Raw genomic sequence first — 26083 nt, forward strand, 5'->3', positions numbered from 1 at the left:
TAAAAGGAATCCTAGAACAAGTGGACACATGGATGAACTGAGGGGAACAAAAGAATAGCAGAGGCATATACAGTAAAACCTGTGTTATCCAGCATGCTCAGGGATTAGGGCATTCTGGTTATCTAAAAATTCCAGTTATCTGAGGGCCCCATTGTCACATTACCAAATTGGAGGGAAGCAGCCAGATCGCTGCTGCACCCCTAGGTGGGGGTGTTGGCCCCAGAAATCTGTATGAAAGGGAGCCATGTGGGGTATTGAATGGGAGCTTGTTGTTTTCTGATCCTGTGTACACTGTTTATGTGAATATATAATGTCTGTGTGTGTAGATCTGTAATCTGTGTGGAAGCTGAATATTTCTGTGAATGTGGTTAAGCATGGCTATGGACAGGCTGAGTAGCAAAGCCCTGTGGAACAATGACTCTCAATAGGCTATGGACACACCCAAAGAATGGGATTTGTCACCTGAGGGCAGCCAGCAGGAAACCTGACCAGGTGACTTGCTGCATACTGGAAGAGGCCAGGAAGGAGTATAAAGAGGCCATGTGGTCGATGCCATTTTGTTCTCAGCTCAGCACTTCATCCCAGAGGCAGCACTGCAGGGATTGAAGAGCCCGGAAGACCTGTGAACCCATCCTGATCGTAGGATGTGCAATAAGGACTTTTAACCAGCAGCTGCAACATCTCTGCTAGAGCCTGCATCGAGAACTGGGAGATTCGGTGCATGTAACGTACTGTACTTTAATAACCTTACTCTCATGCTTTTCTTTCCTGTAATATAAACCTTTAGATTTAGATTCTAAAGGATTGGCCCAGCGTGATTTGTGGTAAGATCCAGAGGGTAAATTGACCAGGGATCTGTGGCTGGTTTCTTGGAACCGGACAGAACTTGTTCGGGGTAGGTGGGATTGGGTGGTAGGACCCCCCACCTGTGTATAGGCCCGGGGCCATCTGGGGCACGGATATTGCTGGGGTGTCGAAGGGGTTTTGCTCGGGAGGCTTCAGGCAGGCTGCTGAAGCGCTCTGTGGGACTGGTTTGTGGCCTGTTTGGAGAGGTCGCCAGTCAGGGGGACTGTAAAGAGCCCCGGATTTGAGCAATTCGCCCTGAGCGGACGCCCTAAGCTGTGCCCAGACACGGCCCGGTCAGTCACACCCATCAATCTAGGAAAAACCAATGGACGATAATAGTAAAACTCAAGTTTTTAATATTGATAGTTTTGTAGCATGAGGCAGTTGGTCTCACATTTCTATTTTGAGTTAAAGATGATTAGTATTTCTTAAATAAAAAATTGTTAAGCCAATCATGGTGAACCAAACCAAGCCTGTGCGCCTGAAGATGTGACAGTATTGTGGCCAGGGGCAATGCCGGTTAACAAAGCTTTCTGGTTAACAGAGTGCTGGATAACAAAGGTTTCACTGTATGGGGAAAAATCAGAAAGGCTAAGGCACAAAATGAGTTACACCTAACAAAGGACATAAAAGGGAATAAGAGGTTTTTTAACTATATTAGGGGCAAGGAGAAAATGAAGGCAAGGGAACATCCTCTACTCAGGGGGAAGAAGAGCTAATAACTGATGAGGTCAAGATGACTGAGGTGTTCAATGGTTATTTTGCCTGTTTTCACTAAAAAGGTTAACGGTGACCACATATGCCACATAATTAATACCAACAAGGGGAAAGGAACATGAACCAAAAGAGGGAATCAACAATTTAAAGAATATTTTGATAAATTAGATGTGATCCAGGCAGCAGAGCCTGAGGAAATTCATTCTAGGGTGCTTAAGTAACTAGCAAAAGTAATCTCAGAACTACTAGCAATGGTCTTTGAGTATTCCAGGAGGATGGGTGAGGTCCCAGAGGCCCGTAAAAGCACAAACATAGTACCCATATTTGAAAAGGGAGGCCAAAAGGTCCTGGGGAATCATAAACCAGTTGGCCTAACTTCAATATCAGGGAAGATGGAGGAAAAAATGACTAAACATTCCATTGGTAAGCACCTACAGGAAAAAAAGGTTATAAAGAAGAGCCAGCACTCAAGAACAAATCCTTCCAACCAATGTAATTACCTGCCTTGACAGGGTTACTGGCCAAGTGGCTGGGGGGAAGCAGACAACATTCTATATCTTGATTCTGGTAAGGATTTTGACACAGCTCTACATGACATTCGCAGAAGCAAATTAGGGAAATACGATCTAGATGAATTTATAAAGTGAGTGAAAACTGGCTAAAAAAGCAGGTGATTCACTGTCAAACTTGTAGGACATATCTGTTGGGGTCCCCACAGGGGGTCAACCTTCGGTCTGACCCTATTCAATATTTTCATTACTGACAGGATTGTGGAGTGGAAAGTATGCTTATAACATCTGTAGATGAACCTAGATGCAAAGTGTGGCATTTACTGTTGCGGACAGGATAAGAATTCAAAAGGAGCAGATAAATTAAACATTGGTCTGAAATCAATTAAATGAAATTCAATAAAGACACAGCAAACTATTTCTTAAGTAGGAAAAATCAAATGCACAGCTACAAAATGGGATGTAACTGTCAAGGTGGTCATAATGCTGAAAGGATCTGGCAGGTTTAGTGGTTCACACATTCAGTATGAGTCAATAATATGATGAAGTTGCTAAAAAGGCTAACAACATTCTGGGGAATATAAGACATAAATAGTAACTATCCAGCTGTACTTGGTTCTGCTAAGATCTTAGCTGGAGAGTACTGTGTCCAATTCTGGGTGCCACATTTTAGGAAAGGCATGGGCAAATTGGAGAGAGCCAAGAGGAGAGCAACAAGACCAATAAAAGGTTTAGAAAACCTGACCTATGAGAAAAGGTTAAAAAAAGTGAGGGTGTTAAATCTTGAAGAAGGAAAATGAAGGAGGTACCAGATGATAACAGTCTTCGAAAACATTAAGTGCTGTTATAAAAGAACTACAGGTTGGACTTCCCTCGTCCAGCACCCTCGGGACCTGACTGATCCCAAACGAGGGGATTTGCGGACCTGTGGAGGTCCCTTCCATCATGGCCCGTGCTGCCCCTGGCAAGAGCTCCAGCCCAGCGCCACTGGTGCCTGCCTAGGCTGGAGCTCCGTGGCTGCCACTGATGTCAGAATGCCATGGCTAGGACTGGAATTCCACGGCTGCAACTTCTGGCCAAAGCTCAACAGCTGCGGCTGCTGGCCAGAGCTCTGTGACTGCTGCTGCCGGCCCCTTGCTACAGCCCAGCCATGGGGGCCAGAACTTCCTCCTGCGTCGCCCGCCCCACTGCACTCCGCCCTCCCAACACCAGAATGCTGGCTGAGTTGCCACATCCCCCACTGCTCCTACCCCATGGCCCAACCTCCTTATATATGGCCTCTGTGGTCCAGGAACATCCATGGCGGATCATGGGTGTTGCCAGACCAGAGAGTTCCGGTTAAGGGAGGTACAACCTGTATGAGCAATTGTCTTCTGTGTGCACTAAAGGCTGGACAAGAATAATTGATTTAATCTGCAGCAAGGCAATTTTAAGTTAGATAACAGGAAAATCAATTTAACTGTACAGGTAATGAAGCTCTGGAATAGGTTTCCAAAGGAAGCTGTGAAATCCCCATTGCTGGAGGCTTTTCAGAAGAGCTTTTCTTGGTCCTGCCTTAGTGTAAGTAGGGACTAGAAAGGAGCAGCTCTTGGTGACCTCTCAAGGAACCTTCCAGCTCTATCTTTCTGTGATTCCATAATAAGAGATCAAACTCTTTATTGAACCGCTGCTCAAGAGCAGACACCTTTCTTGCCCTCCAAAGTCAGAGACCCCCACGCATGCTGTATAGCTACCTGTCGACTGGCACTCGGAGCCTGCTGCACAGACGTGATGGATGGAGTGTACACACTGTTGGTAGCCAATGAGACAGTGGCCAGCGAAGGGGTGTTTCCCTGGCATTGCTCCCTCTTGTGGGTCATGAACGCTGGCAGCGAGTTGAACTGCTTCTTACACTTCCCACACAGGAACACATCCTCATCATCTGCAATCAGAAGGGCATGGATCATTGCTCTTCCTCCTCCAACAACGGAGTGACCTTCAGCTACAGTTAGGCTATGTTTACACTCGCGGCTTCTTGCCGGAGTAATATGCAAATGAGGCTAAGCGTAGAATATCGCCGAGCCTCATTAGCGTACCTAATGAGCCACCATTTTTTTCAGAAGAGGCTCTTGCGCAAGAAGGAGTGTCTACACTGCTCCTTCTTGCGCGCGAAAAACCCTCTTGCGCATGCCGTTACACCTATTACTTTTCAGGAAGAACGGCATTACGCAAGAGGGTTTTTCTTGCGCAAGAAGGGGCAGTGTAGACACTCCTTCTTGCGCAAGAGCCTCTTCTGAAAAAAATGGTGGCTCATTAGGTATGCAAATGAGGCTCGGCAATATTCCACACTTAGCCTCATTTGCATATTACTCGCGCAAGAAGCCGTGAGTGTAGACATAGCCTTCGGGTCACAAAGGGGACAGTACAAAGGGAGCCTTCCTGCTGTTAGCCCTGCAGAGCTGTCAGAGTTAGGAGAGTGAACTGCATTGTTCTGCCTTGTGCAGCTATTTTGTCAGCTGAGCTTTAGCTATGGAAAGTCTTACTGAGGATGAGAAATAACTAACTAAACTTTGCATTCCCCTAGCTCCTTCCATTTGAGTACATCAGGCTCACATGGATCAGTCTGGCTTCAGCCTTTAGGCCATGGGTTCGCAAACTGGGGGGCAGGTGAAGAAATTCCAGGGAGGGCACAAGGCACACAGTTCCCCTCCCCCTTTCCCTTTCCCTCCCCCGCCCCCGGCCGGTCAATCCCCCCTTAAGTTTTGCTGTTATTTGTTTTTTGACCCTGGTCAGTTCCTTTTTTTTTTACTCAACAAGGTTTTATGCTAGGGTGGGGGGGCATGAGGGTTTCTCAAAAATCAAAAAGGAGGGCGTGCTGCCAAAAAGTTTGGGAACCGCGGCTTTAGACAGAACAATGAGCTGTAATGCTTGGAGAAGGGAGAGATCGATTACCAAGCGTTCACTTGTGCGCATTGGGGGAAAGGTCACACAACAATTCTGCATTGCCCAAGTGAGCCCTGATGAAACACTGGCTGGCCTATGGCTTCCAGTTCTGGAGAGGGTAGCTCTAGAGACGTGTATTGCCGATAAAGGGCTGAAGCGAAAAGCCAGAGTTTCGTAAGAATCTAAGCCAGCAATTACTATGAGCTGCTCACCTAAATGATATGCTCACTCAAATAACTGAGTGACCCTTGCTGCAGCAATGGGCATTTCATTTGTACCATCCAAAAAGTGCCCTCCCCCACCTTCATGTCTTTACCAAAGTGCATGGCATGGACCCGTTTCTGAGACCAACCACAACTCACCCTCTCTTCCCCCGGACAACTAGACCAAGTCTGTGACAGGTGGCACACAGGGCATCCCTTTCTCCCCTTACATTCTGCCTTGTTTAGCTAAACATGCCAAGGGCCCTGTGGAATTAACACACAGCAGTGACTCTCCCCCAACAGACAACTGTTCTGCCAAATCATTTCTGACGTCACTCAGACAGGGGGTGCCAGTCTGCAAGAGTCTCTTTCTGCTTACACATGCAATGAAAGAGGGGCTCACCCATGGGCTGGATGTTGGCCGAGGTGTTGACGTTTTGAGCAGATGGATCTGTAACCGCCCCTTGGCCATCCAGCAGGGACTGAACAGCCAGCACTGTCTGATTATCCATTCCTGAAAGGGAGACAGAAGCCAGAATTAACAGGCAAGCATACCCCTACCTTAAAGCATCCTAGCAGGCTCTCCAGAAGGAGAACTAACTCTGAAACTTCACTCTCCACTATCCAGATGTATCCTACAGTAATTTAAGGAACACTGCAGTTTGAATTTGTCATGCTTTGATGAATAAAGATGATACAGAGAGATTAATAGTTTAAAAATCACCCCTTTGGGGCAGTTTCTTCACCCCTTTCACAAGGAATCTAAACCACTCTGGGAATGGTTGCAAAGACATAAGGAATTATCACCGAGAAGGAGTCTGCTTTCCTCCTGCATGCAAGGGTTTTACTCTACTGCAGTACAACTTTACTCTGAGAGCAGTGCCAACAGGGGCTACCAGTCCTTCTCCTGGGTAGACTGATTCGCTGCAGGCTCTGTAGTATAAAGCTTATATATAAAGTTTTATACTAATGAGCCCGCAATATGTCTAACCATGTAATTGCTATGCTTGTTAGAGGTTACAGTTAACTTTTGCAATTACTTTTTACATCCTTACTAAGAACTCACTGCTCCTGCATCACCCATATGAAGCTAGTGAAAATATACTCAAGTAACAGAACCACTAAGTAACACTGCTTATACCTTAACTGAGTAACCTGATCAGTCTGCCAGTAATCCATCTGATTTCTCCACATCCTTGCCTTTTGTTTATTAACCTTGCTTTGTTGTGTCTTATCTGAGCACTCTGAACTCATCTGGTTCTCAATCCCACACACATTTACTGACATAGTTACGCATGTGGGTAGCTCTATTAGCATCAATGGCCTTACTCACAGGCTGTGTCTACATTGGCACGATCCTTTTGCGCAAAAACTTGCTGCCTGTCTACATTGGCTGCGAGTTCTTGCGCAAGAACACTGATGTTCTAATGTATGAAATCAGGGCTTCTTGCACAAGAACTATGATGCTCCCACTCAGGAATAAGCCCTTTTGCACAACTGTTCTTGCGCAAGGGGCCAGTGTAGACAGGCAACATGAATTTCTTGCGCAAGAAAGCCCTATGGTTAAAATGGTCATCAAAGCTTTCTTGCGCAAGAGAGTGTCTACACTGGCAAGGATGCTCTTGAGCAAAAGCACATCTCTTGCGCAAAGGCACATGCCAGTGTAGACGCTCTCTTGTGGAAGAGTTTTCATAGACGTAGTCATATAGTTTCAATCACCAAATTGCAGGATTAGGAACTTATATTGTAAGCTCTGGCGAGCAGGGGCTGTTTCTTTACTTGTTTCTGTAAAGGACCCATCACATTCCATAGCACTACAACAACACCTCTAATACTTGCCCCAAATGGGAGCATGGGGATGTTTTTTCTAAACAATTATTTTAACTGTTAAATAGGAGATGAGATCACCTAGCTCCAGCCCCTTGCCCCAGAATCTGGTTTTGAGGCATGCTGTTTTACTCATCACATCAGGAAGCAGATAGGAGTCCCTGGAAGTTCTTCCATGATTCTGTGTGTACAACGAGACATGGCTTCTCTTCCCCCATTTCCTACTTTAAGAAACCAGCTTGTAGGGAGTGGCACAGAATCCCCCCAGAATCCAAGGGCTGTTGCTGTGTATCTAGGCGGGATGCAGGGTGAAGAATCTTCTACACCTGCTGGGCAAACAGCACAGCTGGAGGCTGAGCAATTTACTTCAGAATCAGAAGTATCCTTATGAATAATGGTGAGAAGGGTAGGTGGAGAGCCTTTCCCTTCCTCACTCCCCAGACAGGAGCATATCTGTAAATCATGCCAGATGCACCTCTTATCAGTGCCAGATGCTGTCTTCTCCCCTTCTACATCAGATGCACATAGGAGGAAAGACTGTGAGAATACATGGTTCTGCAGCCCCAGGGAAGGGAGAGAAGAGCAGCTGTTATACAAATCATGCTCCTTTACATGGACTGATTCTGGAATACTCTAGAGCAGTGGTTCTCAAAGTGTGTGGTCCATGGACCACTACGGGTCCATGACCATCCTGCAGATGGGTCATGGATTCAAGGCATGCCCCACAACCTAGGAGCCTGCGCTCCTTTCCATACTGAATACTGCAGGAACATGCATATTTTGTTTTGATTTTGTTTATTTGTTTTTTTAATTTCAAGAGAAACTGTTATTTTAAAATACACACATATATTTACAATTGCTCCCCTGCAGTATTTTCAAGGGAATCACTGCAGACTCCTGCATCAGATCCAGAAAATGAAACTGACAAATTTATTGTAATGTCCAAATGGAAACAAGCAAGCAGCAGGAATAGTGAGGAGAGAATGTGATACCTAGCATGCTATTTTAATAGTTTATGGTAATAATTAAAACTTTAAATTACTGAAGCTCAAGAATTAAAAAGAACCAATTTGTGTTAATACAGTCAAACCTCTTTAACCCAGCAACCCTGGGAAACAAGGTTTGCCAGATTAAAGCTTTTGTCTGGCCAGGGAGAGAATGAGGGGAATGGGGATAGAGTTCTTACCTGGTGCTCCACATCCCCCACCACTCCCAAGCACTGCCCCCTGCCACTATGGGACAGCAGGGCAAGCCTCTAGCAAAGCGTGTTGCTGCTCTGCTATTCCCCAGCAGGAGGGGAAGGGGTATGGCAGTGTGCAGAGCCACTTCTGACTCTGCTTGCCAGGGTCCATGCCGCAAGTGTTCCCAAATTAGGGACATCCAAAATACAGTGGCTATAGCATAATAATGCCAGGAGTGCCAAACTCAGCATGTGAAGGGGGCCAGGCTACATTTTTAACAGGGCTGTCGATTAATTGCCATTAACTCACATGATGAACTCAGTTTTTAAAAGTATGATTAAGTTGTGATTAATTGCCATGTTAATTGTACTGTTAAATGATAGACTACCAATTCAAATTTATTATTTGTTTTTCTACATTTTCAATTACAACACAGCACTGTACTAAGTTTATATTTTTATTACAAATATTTGCTCTATAAAAATTATAATAGTATTTTTCAATTCACTTCATATAAATACTGTACTGCAATCTCTTTATCATGAAAATTAAATTTACAAATTTAAATTTTGTTACATAACTGCACTCAAAACAATGTAAAATTTTAGCACTTGGAAGTCCACTCAGTCCTACTTCATGTTCAGCCAATCAATACGACAAACAAGTTTATTTACGTATATGGGAGATAACGCTACTCATTCTTTATTTGCAATGTCACCTGAAAGTGAGAACAGCTGTTTGCATGGCACTTTTGTAACAGGTATTGCAAAATCTGAGAGGAATCAGGTATGAATCATGCTTTCAGAAGTCTTAAAAGAGCAACATTCCAATATGGAAACTATAGAACCCACATCATCTTCAGCCTCTGTTGGTAGCATCTGACTCAGATGATGAAAATGAACATGTGTTAGTCCACACTGCTTTGGATTGTTATCAAGCCAAACCCATCATCAGCATGGACACATCATAGTTGAAACATGAAGGGACAGATGAATCTTTAAGCACATCTGGCACATAAATATCTTAGGATGTTCTTGCACAAGAAGCCCGCAGTGTAGACACAAACTTAGGCTATGTCTACATTGCAGTTGCTTTTGCGCAAAATCTTGACACCTGTCTACACTGGCCGCGAGTACTTGTGCAAGAACACTGACGTTCTAATGCATAAAATCAGTGCTTCTTGCGCAAATACTCTGACGCTCCCGCTCAGGGATAAGCCCTCTTGTGCAACTGTTCTTGTGGAAGAGGCCAATGTAGACAGGAAACATCAATTTCTTGTGCAAGAAAGCCCGATGTTTATAAATGGCCATCAAAGATTTCTTGCGCAAGAGAGAAGCTACACTGGCACGGATGCTCTTGTGCAAAAGCACATCTTTTGTGCAAAGGCACATGCCAGTGTAGACGCTCTCTTAGTCAAATACTCTAACACAAAAACTCTTGCATTAAAGAGTATTTGCGCAAAATCTTGCCAATATAGACGTAGCTCTAGGCTGTGTCTAGACTGGCAAGTTTTTCCGCAAAATCATCTGCTTTTGCGGAAAAACTTGCCAGCTGTCTACACTGGCCGCTTGAATTTCCGCAAGAACACTGACGATCTCATGTAAGATCGTCAGTGTTCTTGCGGAACACTGTTCTTGCTCCCGTTCTGGCAAAAGCCCTCTTGCGGAAATCATTTGCGCAAGAGGGCCAGTGTAGACAGCACAGTACTGTTTTGCGCAAAAAAACCCTGATGACTAAAATGGCGATCGGGGCCTTTTTGCGCAAAAGCGCGTCTAGATTGGCACGGACGCTTTTCCAGAAAAAGTGCTTTTGCTGAAAAGCGTCCGTGCCAATCTAGATGCTCTTTTCCGAAAATGCTTTTAACGGAAAACTTTTCCGTTAAAAGCATTTGCGGAAAATCATGCCAGTCTAGACGTAGCCCTAGTGTATAATGCCAGCACTGAGGCCAGGTCTACACTGACAGAAAAAAAGGATGCAAGATGCACAACCCCAGCTACATGAGTTAAGTAGCTGGAGTTGACATACTTTGCACCAAGTTTCTGGGATCCCAAAGCAGGAGGTCAACCGGAGAAATGCTCCCATCAACTTCCCCATCAGTACGAGCGCTGATGGGGGTGCCCTCAGCATTTGATTTAAACCTGCTAAATCAAAACCCAGAAGATTGATTGCCAGAGCATCAATCCTCCAGCATGTGGAGACGTGGCCTGAGCTAAGTACTTCACTGATGGATGTGAAGATACATCTTTTCCCCAAGGTTGAAAGCCACTGTTCTAGGCCAGTGGTTCCCAACCTTTATTATGCTATGGACTGGCAAACGTTTGCCAGACCAGTAACATTTTATTTGCATATTTCCACATTAATTATGCAAGTATGCAAATAAAATGTTACCAGTCCACCTAGCCCAACTCAGCCCCTTGCCCCAGTGTCTAACACCCTTTGACCCCCCCCATGCCCCATGTCCTTTGACCCTTAACCTCTGACCCCTACAGTCCACACCAAAACCCTCTTGCCCCGTGACTTTACCATGCCCTCGCCCACAATCCCTTTGCCCCCATGCCCACACTCATCAGAGCAAGGCTGACCCCTCCAGGGAGCGTGGCCGTTACTGCCACATGGGCAGGGACAGCAGCCCTCCTCCTTCGTGCCTCCTTCTTCCTAAGAGCATCTTGCACCTCTATGGGTAGAGGGGGAGCGCGGACCCTGTCTGTTTGCCACTATGGGGGGGAGGGAGATGCTTCCTGCTCCACTGCCTCAGCCCCAGCGCTACTGCCAGCAAAAGCGGCTGCATGAGCAGGAGCCCTGGAGAGGCATATATTGTTCCACCTCAGCCCCAGTGCTGCCACCTGCAAAAGTGGCTGAGTGGGCAGGAGGAGGAGAAAGAACTGCAGAGCTCTGGGGAGGCACTTCCTACTCTACCTTCTCCTGCCACCACTAGCAAAAGCGGTGGCGAGGTCGGGGGAGCAGTCATTGGTGGCATGCACACCTCCCTCCTTCGTGCCCCCTCCTTCCCCACACGTGGAGTGGGGAGGAGAGAGGAAAGCACTTCCTCCTACGCCTCCTGAGCTACCACAGATGCCAGAGTGAGCTGCCAGGAACAGCCAGCTCAAGCACCAGCAACCGGGCCACAAACCGGCAGTTGGGAACCGCTGTTCTGGACTACTGTATCCCTTTGAGTTATTTGACTTGCATACTCACTTTAAAAATTACTTGCCTACAAAATCACACATAAAAATACAAAGTGTGCAGCACACTACTACAGAAAAATTGCTAACACTTATTTTTACCATACATTCATAAAATAAATCAATTAGAATATTAATATTGTGCTGTACTTACATTCAGTATATAGTACTTAGAACAGTATAAACAAGTCATTGGATGAAATTTTTGTTTGCACTGACTTTCCTAGCCCTATTTATGTAACTTGTTGTCAAACAAAGCAAATATTTATGAGATGATGTACCCCAGAAGATCTCTGCATACCCCCAGAGATACATGAACCCCTGGTTGACAACCATTGGACTGAGAAGAATGGTCTTTCTGGCCATGAATCTAGTAGCTATCCCATCCCTCCATTATGAACCTGATCCACGCTGCCACTTACAGCTCAGAATGAACCAGTGTCACAGAATGCTGAATAAAAGATCCACATTTATTATTGAGGAGCTGAAAGGGAACTGGCTCCTGACTTGCAGGGAGAGGGGACGGACATCTCCAGGGAGTATGTCCTGCTCCCTGAGCCCTAGTAGTGAGAGTGGGGTGAAGTCTCATTGGAGAGAAGAACTTCCCTGAGGAAGGTACTGGGTCAATCAGAAGAAGGGGCAGGACGACTCCCCTGGGCCGTGCAGGCTGGGTCCCTCAGGGGACTTGGAAACAGGGGAGGGGTTCCCTAGGACATACAGGAACAGGATCTCCCTGGGATGTCCCACAGCAAGAAAGGGTCTTCCTAGCCCTGCGCTCTCCCACATAGGGATATGGGGGGAGGGGGAATTCCCAGAGGAGGCCACTGCTCTAACTGGGCATGGTCTCTGTAAGAGTTCCCAGAAGGGCATTGCTCCAGGCTAACTCGGTCTGGCTGGAGGGGGGAAAGGGGTCACTGACAGGCTGAGTCTCTGGAGGGGGCTCTCTGGGGGTGGGCACTGCACCAGGCAAGCTCTCTACAGGGACTGGTTTCCAGGGGGGAGCACTACTCTGGGCGGGCCAGGTCGGGGGAGGGGGGAGATAGGGTGCTGTTCCAGGTGGGCAGGGTCTATGGGAGGGGGCTGCTGCTGCTGCACCTCCTGGCAGGCATGGGTCTGAGGGGAGAGTCTATTGCTAATCCCACCGGGATTCCTGCTGCTCCTCGGGGAGGACCGGGTCTATGCGGGGGTCCCCTGTGAAGGCCGGGTCTCTTGTGGGGGGGGGGGGCGGGTGTTGCTCCAGGTAGGAGGGGGTCTCTGGGGGAGGGAGAGGCTGCTCCAGCCGGGCCTTCTGGGAAAGGGGGGGAGATTTGCTCTGGCCGGGTCTGAGGGGGGGGCGCTCGGGCCGGGCCGGGTCTGAGGAGGGGGTGCTCGGGCCGGGTCTATGGGGGGCGCTGCGGCCGGGCCGGGTCTGAGGGGGGGTGCTCGGGCTGGGTCTGAGGGGGGGGGCGCTGCGGCCGGGCCGGGTCTGAGGGGGGTGCTCGGGCCGGGTCTGAGGGGGGGGGCGCTACGGCCGGGCCGGGTCTGAGGGGGGGTGCTCGGGCCGGGTCTGGGTGGGAGGGGCGCTCCGGCCGGGTCTGAGGGGGGGGGCGCTCCGGCCGGGCCGGGTCTGAGGGGGGCTCCGGCCGGGCCGGGTCTGAGGGGGGGGGGCGCTCCGGCCGGGTCTGAGGGGGGGGGGGCTCGGGCCGGGTCTGGGTGGGAGGGGCGCTCCGGCCGGGTCTGAGGGGGGGGCGCTCCGGCCGGGCCGGGTCTGAGGGGGGCTCCGGCCGGGCCGGGTCTGAGGGGGGGGGGTGCTCGGGCCGGGTCTGGGTGGGAGGGGCGCTCCGGCCGGGTCTGAGGGGGGGGGGGGCTCCGGGCGGGCCGGGTCTGAGGGGGCGCGGTCCGGCCGGGCCGGGTCTGAGGGGGGGGGCGCTCCGGCCGGGTCTGGGGGGGGGGGCTCCGGGCGGGCCGGGTCTGGGGGGGGGGGGGCTCCGGCCGGGCCGGGTCTGAGGGGGGGGGGGGGCTCCGGCCGGGTCTGAGGGGGGGGGGCTCCGGCCGGGCCGGGTCTGGGGGGGGGGCTCCGGGCGGGCCGGGTCTGGGGGGGGGGGGGCTCCGGCCGGGTCTGAGGGGGGGGCGCGGTCCGGCCGGGCCGGGTCTGAGGGGGGGGCGCTCCGGCCGGGTCTGAGGGGGGGGGGCTCCGGCCGGGTCTGAGGGGGGGGGCTCCGGCCGGGCCGGGTCTGAGGGGGGGGGGGCTCCGGCCGGGTCTGAGGGGGGGGGGCTCCGGGCCGGGCCGGGTCTGGGGGGGGGGCTCCGGCCGGGCCGGGTCTGAGGGGGGGGGGGGGCCGGGCCGGGTCGGGGGGGGGGGCTCCGGCCGGGCCGGGTCTGAGGGGGGGGGGCTCCGGCCGGGCCGGGTCTGAGGGGGGGGGGGCTCCGGCCGGGCCGGGTCTGAGGGGGGGGGGGCTCCGGCCGGGCCGGGTCTGAGGGGGGGGGGCTCCGGCCGGGCCGGGTCTGAGGGGGGGGGGCTCGGGCCGGGTCTGGGGGGGGGGCTCCGGGCGGGCCGGGTCTGGGGGGGGGGGGGCTCCGGCCGGGCCGGGTCTGGGGGGGGGGGGCGCTCCGGCCGGGCCGGGGGGGGGGGGCTCCGGCCGGGCCGAGCGGATCGCCCTGGGCGGGCCGGGTGTCTCGAGCGGGTTCCCCTGGCGACGCGGGGGGGAGGGGTTGCTCCGGGCGGCTGCGGGGGGAGGGTGGCCCTGCCTCCGTGCGCGGCTGTTCCAGGAACCCTCCCCCGGCCGGGCTGCCTGGGGCGGCCCGCGGCCGCCGAGCCCCTGTGCAGTGGAGGGAGGGGAGACGCCCCGCGCGGAAGAGCCGCGGGCCTGCCTGGCGCTGCGGCGCCCCCGGGAGGTGTCGGCTCGCGCCCGCCCGGCCCCGCCGCCCGCTACCTTCCAGCGCCTCGAATATCGCCTGCGCCATCTTGGAGCCGCGGCGGCCGGGCCCGAGCCCCCTGCATGGGCATTGTGGGAAGGGAGGCGCCGCCGGCCGCCAGGGGGAGCTGCGCGCGGGTGGGCTGGCTGGGCGGGGAGTGGGGGTAGAGCCCGTGGGGGGGATGGGCTGTCCCCGTGGGGGGTAGAGCCCGTGGGGGGGATGGGCTGTCCCCGTGGGGGGTAGAGCCCGTGGGGGGGATGGGCTGTCCCCGTGGGGGGTAGAGCCCGTGGGGGGGATGGGCTGTCCCTGTGGGGGGTAGAGCCCGTGGGGGGGATGGGCTGTAGAGCCCGTGGGGGTAGAGCCCGTGGGGAGGGGGCTGTCCCTGTGGGGGGGGGGGATGGGTTGTCCCTGTGGGGGGTAGAGCCCGTGGGGGGGATGGGCTGTCCCTATGGGGGGGTAAAGCCCCTGTGGGGGATGGGCTGTCCCTATGGGGGGGTAAAGCCCCTGTGGGGGATGGGCTGTTCCTATGGGGGGTAAAGTCCCTGCAGGGGGGGGGGGTCCAGCTGGGCTGTCCAGATGTGGTTTAAAGGTCCTATGGGGGATGGGGTGTCTTATAGAGAAGTCCTTATGGGGGCGGTAGCATATCTGTATGTGGGTACATATGGCGTGCAGGGACGGAATTGCCAACAGTATAGCTGAGCAGGGCAGGGCAGTGGTGTTTCATCTGGGAATGGTCACAGTCACAGAACTCTAGGGATGTTTATTGAACAGAAGTTCACAAATTGCCCTAGATGTGACTATAGCATCAGAATGCAGATCTCTGAGCTGGAGTGAGCGCCAAAGTTTGTATTAGTATTGGGGTTATAATACAGAACATCCACCTAGAGAACACAAAAGCTCCAGAATTGCAACTTTTTAAAAGCTGATTGGAAGAATAAAAACTAAGTGGTTCATGTTGAAAACAGTTGAGAATGACACCTCCGTATGAATTGGTACCAGATACATACAAGGATGCAAATACATGTGGGGACATTTCCTCATCTGCCAAAGTTGGTGCTTCCTCTAATTTAACATTCCTTGATTAACTATTCCATGCCAGCAGCACAGCCCTAAATCCTAACTTGCCTCCTTGAAATTGGTTTATTCTTTTTAGCTTGTGTGCTGGTCTTACTACGGAAGCACAAGTTACAACTCCACAGATACAACAAAGAAGAATAAGAGATTTAGAGTCCTTTTTGTGTGTGGAAAAATGAAGCATCTCTCCACAAACTCGCAGCACTTTTTAAGCATGAATTTGCTTTGAATGTACATATGACTCTGCGAATTAGAGTTATAATTAATTAGAAACTTGGTCCTTTAAGAAAGTTAGCATTTCATCAGTCTTTTCTTTGGGTCAGAATGTTAAAGATATTTAGGTGCCTAAAAATGCACTGGGATTTTTCAAAAGCAGCTAGAGCTCTAACTCTCAAAATCAAAAATGCCATTAGGTGCCTATATGCATCTTTAAGCACCAAAATGTATTTTTAAAGCTAACCCTTTTTCCTGAATGATCTTTTAAATGGAGTAAGAGACTTCAAAGGGTTCCATATGGTTAAACATAACAGATCTTGTGCATAGGCTATATTTGAGGAAATTGGGATATAAATAAGGTAAGGGTGGGAGCCACAAATGTGCTTAAATGCCTGAGTCCTGTTGTTAGGCACAACTGCAATCCACAGAACTCCCACTCATTGCTCTCTAATCCTGTAGGTGCCTAAATGTGTGTTCTGTCTACATTTGTGCAGTAAAAAACCCTCAATGCAGATGTTTCAGCCCCTGTGCATGCACACTGTAGCCCCATTCTCAAGATCCCACCCTAAATGATTAGTAATTGTATCTAATAACTCAGGTATTTAATTGGGGTCACTGTGATATCTCTAGACTATCTCAACCACTTCTCTAAAGTTAATTGACATTTAACAAATCTATTGGTAATGACTCAGTGGTAGGAATGAGACTGGACATGTGTCAAAAGTTCTCAGTGGTAGATTAAGACTTAGCTTCTATGGCTGCATACTAGCCCGGGTATCAATGTTTGAAATAAGAACTATTGTGCCCTCTAGTGATATAAGGGGAACTACAGGGCATTAATCATAAATATGGTTAGGTGCCTAAAAATGTAGGTACGCATCTAATTAAATTTATCAAATTTACCTAGAGCTCTAACTCGCAAAAATTAACGGGAGTTAGACCCCTAGGTAACTTTGAAAATTCCATTAGGTGCCTATCTGCATGTTTATGCACCATGCAACTGGCCACTTGCTATTCTGCTGAGGGCTTCCTCATGCAAGACTCTGTAACTTTTTGTCCTCTAATTGCATGTGTACACAAGGCAGTTAGAAGAGAGTTAGGAAAGAGGTGTGGACTTTTCTGATTCTACTTAGTGATGGAGACTAAGTCGATCACAACAGTTCACAGAGGACTATCAGCACCTGTCATAATGGGAGATCAGACTAAAGGCAGAGTTATAACTGGCCGAGTTGATTTAGTTGGAATTGGTCCTGCCTAGAGCAGGGGGGGCTGGACTTGATGACCTTCTGAGGTCTCTTCCAGTTCTATGATTCTATGATAATAACTTGTTTGATTGTATCAACACAAGCAAGACCAAAATATGTTATAACATAGCTAAGGGTAGGGTAATATCATGCATGTAGCACTGATTAAAAGTGGTAACATCTGTGATGTAATGGGGCCTAATCATAAAATGTTCCCCTACAGGTTTATGTGTGTTTCCATTTCTAATATCTAATTTGTGTCCATTTCTCATATTATTGGATGTATGGAAAAGCTTCCATATGAAGACAAACTGTAATGACTGTTTAGAGATGATATGAGTGAGAGGATGATACATGACAAAAGATATACACAATAACAAAGGGCGTAATGAAGGTAAATAAAGCATTTCAATTACACTTTTACCTACAGGATAAAGAGTTATTCAATAAAACTAGGTTTTTAGGATTAGAGTTTTATTGGTAACTATGGTAAATATTATTTCACTGTACGTACACACAGATTAAAAAAATATTCCTATTGATAATTTAGTTAGGAAAAATAATAAAAATGCTGCTTGAGAACTTAGAGTCCCACCTTAATGTGCATGGAACATGTTTTAATATCAATATTAGCACAGCTGACTTAAGAATATGTATATATTTTGCCCCATGATGTTGACAATTGAACAGTTTATATAAAACGTTTAACTTTTTGAATATCAGCATTTACTGTCATTGTCTGCCTTCTCCATAGTTTCCTACAACTTTGAAATGTAAATAGATTTTAAAAAATCAAAACCAATACTTATGCAGTTACAAAATTAACCTGAAATATGCTTTAAAATAAACGTTGCTATCTCTCAAAATTATAAAAATGCTCAAATTCTGCCAAGCCTAGAAAAAAAAGGAGTAAAAAAAGATAAAAAAAACCTTTTAAACACAATACACAACTAACCTGTGGGATTCCTTGCCACTGAAAACATTAGTTCATAGATTTTTTTTAAAAGGACTAGACATGCAATGAGAGTTATACTGAAGAGATTAGAGAGCATAGTTTTCTGTTAGAAGGAAGATAAAGTTACATCCCACCACAAAGCCATCACTAAACGGCAGAGGTTAGGAAGAGACTTTCCTTGGGCAGGTTATTCCATTCATGCCCAGCACAGGGTTTCGTGCCGGTCCCGAGCAAGTGACACTTGGCGAGGCCCCGCAGCAGCTGTGCCGCGCTGTAGGGACTGAACTCTGAGCATCAGCCCCCGGGCAGCCAAAGAGCGCCCCCTCGCAGCAGCCCCCATTGGAAGAGGTCGCTTCTGCTCTGGCCAATAGCCGCAAATCTGGCGGGCGGTGCCGAAGCCCTGTGACCTTTCCCAATAGGCAGACCACTCTTGAGAACGTGCCTTGAAGGGGCAGGGCGCAATCTCCCATTAGTCGCGAGTTTTGATGGATGGGTAAGGCAGCCTATGGGCGTGCGATGTGCTCTGTGCAGCTGCGGAACCTTGGCCTGGCCTTCGCTGTCCGCCCGGACTGTTTGCAGCGGTGCCACCGGACCCCGGGCGGGCGGGCGGCCATGGGGGCCCAGGCCGTGCTCCGGGCCGTGCTCCGCGCCGTCAACTCCCTGCTGCAGCAGCGCAGATACCGCGCCGCGCTGGCCGTGCTCAAGGGCTTCCGCAACGGAGCGGTGTAAGCCGGGCTGCCGGGCCGCCCGCGGGGGCTCCTCGCCTTCTCCGGGCCCGCGCTGTGCCGGGGGTCCCCCCAGCCCCCCTCTTCGAGCCGCCCTGTCCCCACCCCCGGGCCAGGCGGGGGAGGGGCTTTCCTTCGGGCCCGGCCCATGACGTTCCTTGTGCTGCCCCTCTCCCCAGCAGGCTGCGGAGTGAAAGCCCCCCTGGGAGCAGCCTGTCGCTTGTTTTAGGGGGCTCGTTAAAGCTTGCTCCAGCAAGGGGTGGATCGCAGATCCAGAGGAAATATTGTAAATCCAGCTGTCTCTGTGGGGTCCGCTTCAAGCACTGTTGCTCCCAGGTTACGATACTTACCCCACTTTTTTCAGGCTATTTTAAGAGTTGTATTCTGCTATCTGTTGTCTCATCCCATGTGGATAGTGACTTCGGACCTTGGCCTGCTTATGTTGCAATTTGATGCCACTGTCTCCTGCATGGTGTGTTGTGACACTGTGAAGTGACAAGTTGCTCTGGATCTGATGGCAATTTTTAAAAAAAAAGTGACCTCCTGGACTGATTGGGAAAGGGATGCAGCTGACAGTCCAGTTGTCTTTGCTTGACAGAAAGTGCCTAAAGCAAATTAGACTCTCTGATATTTCCAAACTTGCTGTGTGAGTTGCTACTTTTTTAACATACCCATAAACCAGCCCTTTGATTCAAAGTACCAGCATGTATTGTCAGTGTAGTGCTTACTGTGGGCTAAGTGCTTTACAGATAAGTAGGGCAATTCTCTTAGCCCCATACAAAATAATTTACAGTCTGTGTCTTAGTTGATACCTTTCAGAGACGCTCTAGATGCATTCAATTGAGTTGTAACTAAAAACCATACATTGTATAGTTGTTTAAAAAATGCTAAAGAAGAAGGCTTTATTTCTAAAGGGGAGGGGGGTCAGACCTGTTGCCATTGACTTGAGTGGGAGCAGAACTAGGCCTTTTATCTTTATTTGAGGAAGAAAACATATTTAGGTCTAGGGATGTTAAAAATCAATTAATTGAATAATCAAGTAACCTCATGAATTTGTATCGGTTAGTTGACTGTTCTATAGTCCCCAGAGGCGGGGTCAGCAGCCACTGTATCAGAGGCAGCTGTGTAGGGTGCCTGGCAGGAGCTGGTCCATGAAGGGAGCCAGTTTAAAAAACAGCTCCCCTTGTGGACCAGCTGCCTGTTGCCCTGTGCTGCTGCCTCTGAAAAAGCGGCAGCAGCATGAGGTGGCAGCAACCCCATCTAAGGGTGATCTGAGCTCCTGAACCTGGCGTGAGCTGGAACTGAGCTGGGCTGCCTGCCCGCCTGGCTCCTAATGCACTTTAAATGCAGAGCCACAGCAGGGTAGGTTCTATACTCTGCAGGAGCCAGAATTGAGCCAGGCTGCTGGCCAGCCTGCTAAAAAATTTACTAGTAAGGATGGGAGGAAGGAAATGCATGTAGTCTATAGCATTAACCTAGAAGCTTTTGCTTATCGGTTAATTGACTACACTATTACATCCCTACTTTTGTCTTGTCTGAACAGTGCCAGTAAAACACACCCAAAGGCACTGTGAAGTGCACTAATGTGTTGTGTTCTGAAGGCCTTGTGTGATTCTGCTGGTGCACTCTAAAAGGCACTTGGTTTATGTTAATGAGCTAGATGTTAGAGTGCAACACTTTACAAATCACACCACCCTGGTTCTTTGATCGAATTATCAGGTGATGTGTTGAAATGGACTTCAACTGATTAGCCAATGACTTGTGGTTTATTCCACTATAATATAAGGATTAAAAGATCAATAGTTGATTACAGTAATTTAAAAAAAATACATGCAAACATTGTATGTATGCATATCATCATTTTCTTTTGCAGCTATGGAGCAAAGATCCGGGCTCCCCATGCTCTGGTGATGACCTTTCTCTTCAAGAGTGGAAGGTACACACATTACTCTTCCTTTCTGGCCTTCTCTGTAATGAAGAGTGCATGCTTCAGCCAGCTATTTTTTAAAAGTGAACCTTTTGCAAACACCAGGCATGTTCAGGTCAAATGACATGAACATTTAGTTATGTTGTCATAACTAAATGGGAAAATCCCACAGCAATGTAACTTTTTAAAAATACAAAGGACAAGCAGAATGCAGCCTGTTTGAGGCTCAGGAAGCTGATCCAGCTAGGCCTTGGTTATGCAAGGAGAACTACCATTTTCCCCTGCTGGGCTTATCTTGTTTCAAGCAGTGTTAAACTCCACCTGTGCAAATTGTATAGATGAGGAAAGCCAATGGATGGTTGTACTGGTGCAGCTGCTCCAATGGTTGACTGTCCATTTCTGGAATGATGGTAAATCAGGGTAAAAGGAGACTTAGACTGGATTCTGATCAGTGACCTAGCAGTGAAATGAGCCATCCTCACATATTTGTTTTTGTTTAGCTCACTGGTCCTGCTGGATGTTCCTGGACCAGAGAGCCCAGGGCCAGGAGCGTAGTCGCAGAAGGGCTGGCAGCATCCTGTGTGGGGTAGTGGACTGGAGAGTTGGTAGCAAGGGACCTCCCCTGGCCCAGCAAAACCCGTCCCAAGAGTGACAGACCTGTATTTGTATTACAGTAGTGCCTATGACCTAACAAACAATAGGCCTCATTGTACCAAGTGCTGTACATAGATTTGTAGATTGTTCCTGACCCAAAAAACTTAGCCTAGGTAGACCAGGCATGCGTCAGGAGGGAGAAGGGGATGCAACATACCAGCAGAATGAGCAGTGTTATGACAGTGTTATTGCTTTACTAATGCTTGTTTGTTCCTTTGCTCAGTTTAAGAGAGAAACTGAAAGCGATTGCTCAGGCCACATATACTCATTCCCGAAACCTGGCGTATTTTGTGTTCACTTACAAGGGGCTGATGGCACTGCAGTCTCGACTACAGGGAAAGAACTTTCAGTTGCACTCCTTCCTGGCAGCCTGTGTTGGGGGCTGGTTAGTGTTTGGTGAAAATAATCATATCAACAGCCAGGTAAACAAACATGTTTGTGGAGTTTTATCTTTCTGACCTTGCCATAAAAAGACAATCAACAACTACATGTTGTGTAGCTGCTGGTTTGACTAGGATTTAAACAAACTAAAAAAGACTGATACTGTAAGCTGTGCTTTTCATAGTTAGCTCATTTACTGTCAAAGCCTAAAGGAGAACTGTTTGCATCAGAGGGTAGTGCACACAGCACTGGGAGCCAGATGACCTACCTTGTATTCCCAGTTCTGCCACTGACTCACTGGTTAGCCATGGGGAAGTCACACAGGCCTTTTCCACACACAAACTTGCACTGGAGTTACTGAAGTTGTGGTGTGAAACCACACAACTGCTGCAAAACTCTTTGGACTCACTTAGTTTGATTTAAACCTGCTACAGCTGCCAACACAACTGATTTTCCAAGTGGTAGCATGTTGCACCGGATGAAATCTATTGCTCAGCAGAACTAGAGTGCCAATAAGCAAACCAGGAAAATAATCATGTTGGGAGGATACAAACGTACTTCAGTGTTGAAGGCAATTTAATTAGGTAGTGAATTATGGTCCAATATTAATCTTTTCTGTGTCTTTAACTTCTAAACTGCTTGATTAGGTCAGGTTTGCTAGCCATGTTACTGGACTGTAATTCCTTGGGTTTTCTCTTTATGTAGATAAACATGTACCTGCTGTCTCGTATTCTGTTTGGCTTGTCACGACTGGCAGTGGAGAAGGGTTATATCCCAGAACCCAAGCAGGACCCTTTCCCAATCTTTGCTGCTGTGACTTGGGGGATTGTTCTGTGGCTCTTTGAATATCATCGGCACACTCTCCAACCCTCTCTGCAATCTTCCATGACTTACCTGTACGACGACAGTAATGTATGGCATGACATTTCTGACTTCCTCATTTATAATAAAAGCAGTGCTCAAAAGTAATTTGCTAATCCCCAGCAATATTTGAATAATGGCACACATTCCCGCAACAAGGGGTGGGGGTGGGGGAGAAGAATTCTCTACTGTCCTTGATTTACATGTTTTTATTATTAGCACCTGTCAGACAAGATTCCCCTCTTGTATTTTGCCAAAATGTAGCGATCTTTTCTTGGCTCTCTATTGGCCATACATACACTCCACAGAAACCTGTCCCAGTGCCACAACGAGAGTGCAAGGTTCTCAGATTAATTTGGATTAAAAAAAGCTTTTTCTGCAAGAGACCTTATTTTCCCTACACTGTGAGGGTGCATCTACACAGCACAGTTATTTCGAAATAACTTCTGTTATTTCAGAATAACAGTGCAAATGTCTACACAGCAATTCTGTTATTTCCAAATAATTTTTAAATGATGAATGGCTTCTTTTGAAATTGTTATTCCACGAGGAATAACATTTATTCTGAAATGGCTATTTTGGAATAGCAGTAGTGTGGATGCTCCCCAGGGCTATTCAAAGCAATTACTCCCCAGTTCCTCGTGGGCTATAAATCGAGGTAGTACGTCCTGCCTTGGACTAATTTTGAGGCTTCCCTGTAGTGTAGATGTGCTATTTCAAATTAAAATATTTTGGAGTATTTCTTCTGGAACAGCTTATTCCAAAATACGTGCACAGTATAGGTGCACCCTAAGAGTTATTTATTTTTTAAGAAACTAAATGCGCTGATTTTAATCACTGACGGCTCAAAAATCAAGTGTGAATATAGTTTATATGATGTAGAAACAAAATATGGTGAAGGGAACTAATAGAATGCTCGTGACCTCTCAAGATCACTGTTAGCTTTAGAAAGAAAGGTTATTTCTAACCATACCCCTCTATGTCTTGAGTGTTTGTGATCTGATAAATGTATTTATATTCTGCTGTGAAATCAAAGTCATTTCAGAAGAAGGTCTTGATCTCCATGAAGTATTGGAAATCTAGACTAAAATTAATGCATTTTTTTCAGTGAGTTTTCTGTATAGTTTTCCCCCCTGAAGATAACAGTATATTTGAATTTAAAATCATTGGGCTTCTTTGGGATAAGAATGGTACCTGGTGTTCTGAATAACCATTTATGCTCAGTCTTGTCATTCCAAATGCAGGATATTTCACTGAGTATTCTCCCTATTTAATTACTAGCAAGTTAAAATGTCTAAACTTTTTTGAAAGGACATTAGTTTATTTTTAATGTTAAACACATACATGTTTATACAAAATATGATGAAGCTTGTGACCTGCACTCAAATACGATGATGATGGGAGCTTTATAAATAAAAGAAATGATTAACTATTCTAATGAGGTTTCTTATTCAGGGAAAAGATGTAGTGTGTTCTTTATGCATTTTCTCAGCCCCAGCCTTTGTCTGCACTGCAAATAAAACAATCTAGCTACACTAATATTTAAACACAATTGTAGCAAGCACGGTTTTACTCCTGGTACAGTTGAGATGTTGGATTAAAATATAGTTGGTTCTTCCTTTTTTAATGGTATAGTGTAATTACATTTAACATTATTAGAGTAGCCATTTTATCACATAGCAATGTATGTTACTGGGGCTGTAGCAAAGTTTTCATTAGGTAGATAAGAAAGACACCTTCGGTTTAATCAGAGTAAATAGGACTATAAATCTAGACATGCTGATTATAGAGTCATAATCTATTGATTGGTTTAAGCATCTATAAAGCTTTTGTAAGCTGTTACTCTTAAAATGTGACACCATAGTTGTTTTGGTTATGTCCAAAGAATTACTGCTGCAGAAAAATATTCCAAATGGTTTGTGTGGGCATTTTAGAGATGATTGATTAAGCTGCCTGTGCTTACCATTTCTCCTCTATCTCTGGAAGGTGAGAACACCATTTCTGTAATACATAAGGCACTATTGCTAATGATTCATGTGCTGTAAATGATCCCTATTTCTTCCTTGGTGCACTCACTTTTCTTCCTGAGCTGCTCTTGTACCTTCAAGTACCTTGTCTGAGTCCAACTGTCAGTGCATCCTCTCTGCTTCTCCATCCAGGCCATGTTTCCTTATCTCCCTGATACATTTGTTCACCATGATGCTTTGCAGTCATTTGCCTACAAGTGTGCCCCCAAATTCCATCCGTCACATCTTTAGGGTACCAGTGAAATGGGACATATGCTAGATATCTTCAGACTGAGTTAGTTGGTAGTGAAACTTGATCATTCAGGCTGTATGCCTGGTCTGTTTTCCTTGTCGCTTTAATCCCTTTTATTATCTTCTTTGTTGTTTTATTTTTCTCTGTCCACATGACATCAACTGATCCACTTCTCTAGTTTAATTATGCAGTGACTTACAATGTAACCTAGCTACCCTTCAGGACTTTAGCCCAATTTGACTGATTCCATTTGCTTAGAGACTGACTTTTTGTTATGAACCTTGGACTATGACTTCCATACAGTGGAGACAGCTGATCAAATCTCCTGTAATAAGATTTTACAAGTGAGAGATTAAAGAGTTTGAGCCCATCTTGTGCAAATCCATGGTGTTACCTTTCCCTCCTGAGCCCTGTAAGGAAGATTCATCAATGTAAATTAAAGCTGGTATTGATCTTGGCCAAAAGGTTAATATGTCACACTAGACCTAATTGAAAACACTCCTTTAATTGTTCAAACTATTATAACAAATGCTGAAAACTTGAGTTGAACCAGTGGTCATCAGTGTTTCAAATGATTTATGCATTTATAATTTGCAAAAAGACTAATTTTGATTCATTTTTGTATAAAATATATCATTTGAAGTTTCAGGGTTTATTTTCATTTCTCATATTACAGACACTTTTTTTGCTTCTTTAGAATCGCTATTGTAATCTACATGGGTGACGTCTTTGCATTGCTCATGTTTTGTCAGCAGAATGCTGTACTTGAAGTGTAATTTTAAAAGTGCCTTTTGATAATGTTCAACTTAGTGTAGAAAAAAAGATTGCAGAGTTTGCTAATTTCTTGTGGGATAGTGTCTTTGACAAGATTTCAGAAGACCACTTTCAAATCTATTACCTGACAGCTATGATAAAATTGACAAAAATCTTCTGAAAAAAGTCAGGTTTATAAACTAATATTAGTTGCCTCATTAATTACATTCACTTGTATAACAAAATACAAAGACAGCCAACTGCACGAACTATGTGTTGATAGAAGTTGTAACTTCTTGATTGTGTAAGACAGTAGCATCTTACACTTGGTATTCTTTAAAATTTTTAAACTAAACTAAAACCAAAACTACCTGATTTAAATAAAAACCCTATCCGTAATCTAATTATCTGTAGGAGAGAATGCAGGCAGAAGCCCAGCAGCAGAGTAAGGGCTACCCTGTTTACTATACCCAATATAGCATGTATGATTACCTGCCCTATGGACAGGTGGCGTATGTGTGCAATCAATGCAAGGAGCTCCTGGCCCTCAGAGACCATGTACGGTACAGGCTTTGGAGGCCAGGGTGGCTGAATTGGAGGAGCTAAGGGAGGCCAAGAGGTATGTAGACGAGGCTTTCCAGGACACTGTAAAACTGTCCCACCTCAAGTCAGACAGCCTCTGTGCTGTTAAGGAGGGTGAAAGGCTCAGGGAAGGACAACAGTCAACTGGAGCAGAGGGAAATGATCCCATA

General features: G+C 47.3%; 2 protein-coding genes across 7 annotated transcripts in view; one reads left to right on the forward strand and one right to left on the reverse strand.

The window, feature by feature from the left end:
- Window positions 1-14410, reverse strand: part of ZNF341 (zinc finger protein 341) — a 36515-nt gene extending 22105 nt beyond the window's left edge. For 3 of the 5 annotated variants that reach the window (XR_012896581.2, XM_075901512.2, XM_075901514.2), the window contains exons 1-3: window positions 14300-14410; window positions 5601-5711; window positions 3806-3993 (exon numbers count right to left, since the gene is read on the reverse strand). Coding sequence is in view for 4 of the 5 variants with exons in the window: in XM_075901512.2 (XP_075757627.2) it covers window positions 3806-3993; window positions 5601-5711; window positions 14300-14330 (330 nt within the window). In the remaining variant the exon portion in view is untranslated. Of the gene's footprint in view, window positions 1-3805; window positions 3994-5600; window positions 5712-11788; window positions 12608-14299 lie in introns of those variants that run through there. The other 2 variants (XM_075901513.2, XM_025184797.3) reach the window with 2 other exon arrangements.
- Window positions 14411-18309: 3899 nt separating this feature from the next.
- PXMP4 (peroxisomal membrane protein 4) lies at window positions 18310-23753 on the forward strand. Of its 2 annotated transcripts, none has more exons than XM_006123323.4 (4): window positions 18310-18496; window positions 20370-20432; window positions 21301-21499; window positions 22164-23753. In XM_006123323.4, the coding sequence occupies exons 1-4, from the start codon at window positions 18384-18386 to the stop codon at window positions 22425-22427; spliced, it is 639 nt and encodes a 212-aa protein (XP_006123385.4). In that variant the 5' UTR covers window positions 18310-18383; the 3' UTR covers window positions 22428-23753. The 2 variants fall into 2 exon arrangements, with proteins under 2 accessions (XP_006123385.4, XP_006123386.1); XM_006123324.4 differs by lacking the exon at window positions 18310-18496 and adding an exon at window positions 18506-19142.
- Window positions 23754-26083: the final 2330 nt, after the last annotated feature.

Source organism: Pelodiscus sinensis, chromosome 17 (genome assembly GCF_052426305.1).
Source record: "Pelodiscus sinensis isolate ZL-2025 chromosome 17, ASM5242630v1, whole genome shotgun sequence".
NCBI classification, from domain to species: Eukaryota; Metazoa; Chordata; order Testudines; family Trionychidae; genus Pelodiscus; species Pelodiscus sinensis.

Bases quoted from the DNA above. Each gene is read 5' to 3' on its own strand.
- PXMP4 (XM_006123323.4), top strand. From the start codon at position 18,384: ATGGGGGCCCAGGCCGTGCTCCGGGCCGTGCTCCGCGCCGTCAACTCC. The intron at 20,433-21,300 runs GTACACACATTA...TCCTTTGCTCAG, and splicing joins TTTCTCTTCAAGAGTGGAAG to TTTAAGAGAGAAACTGAAAG. The intron at 21,500-22,163 runs GTAAACAAACAT...CTCTTTATGTAG, and splicing joins ATAATCATATCAACAGCCAG to ATAAACATGTACCTGCTGTC.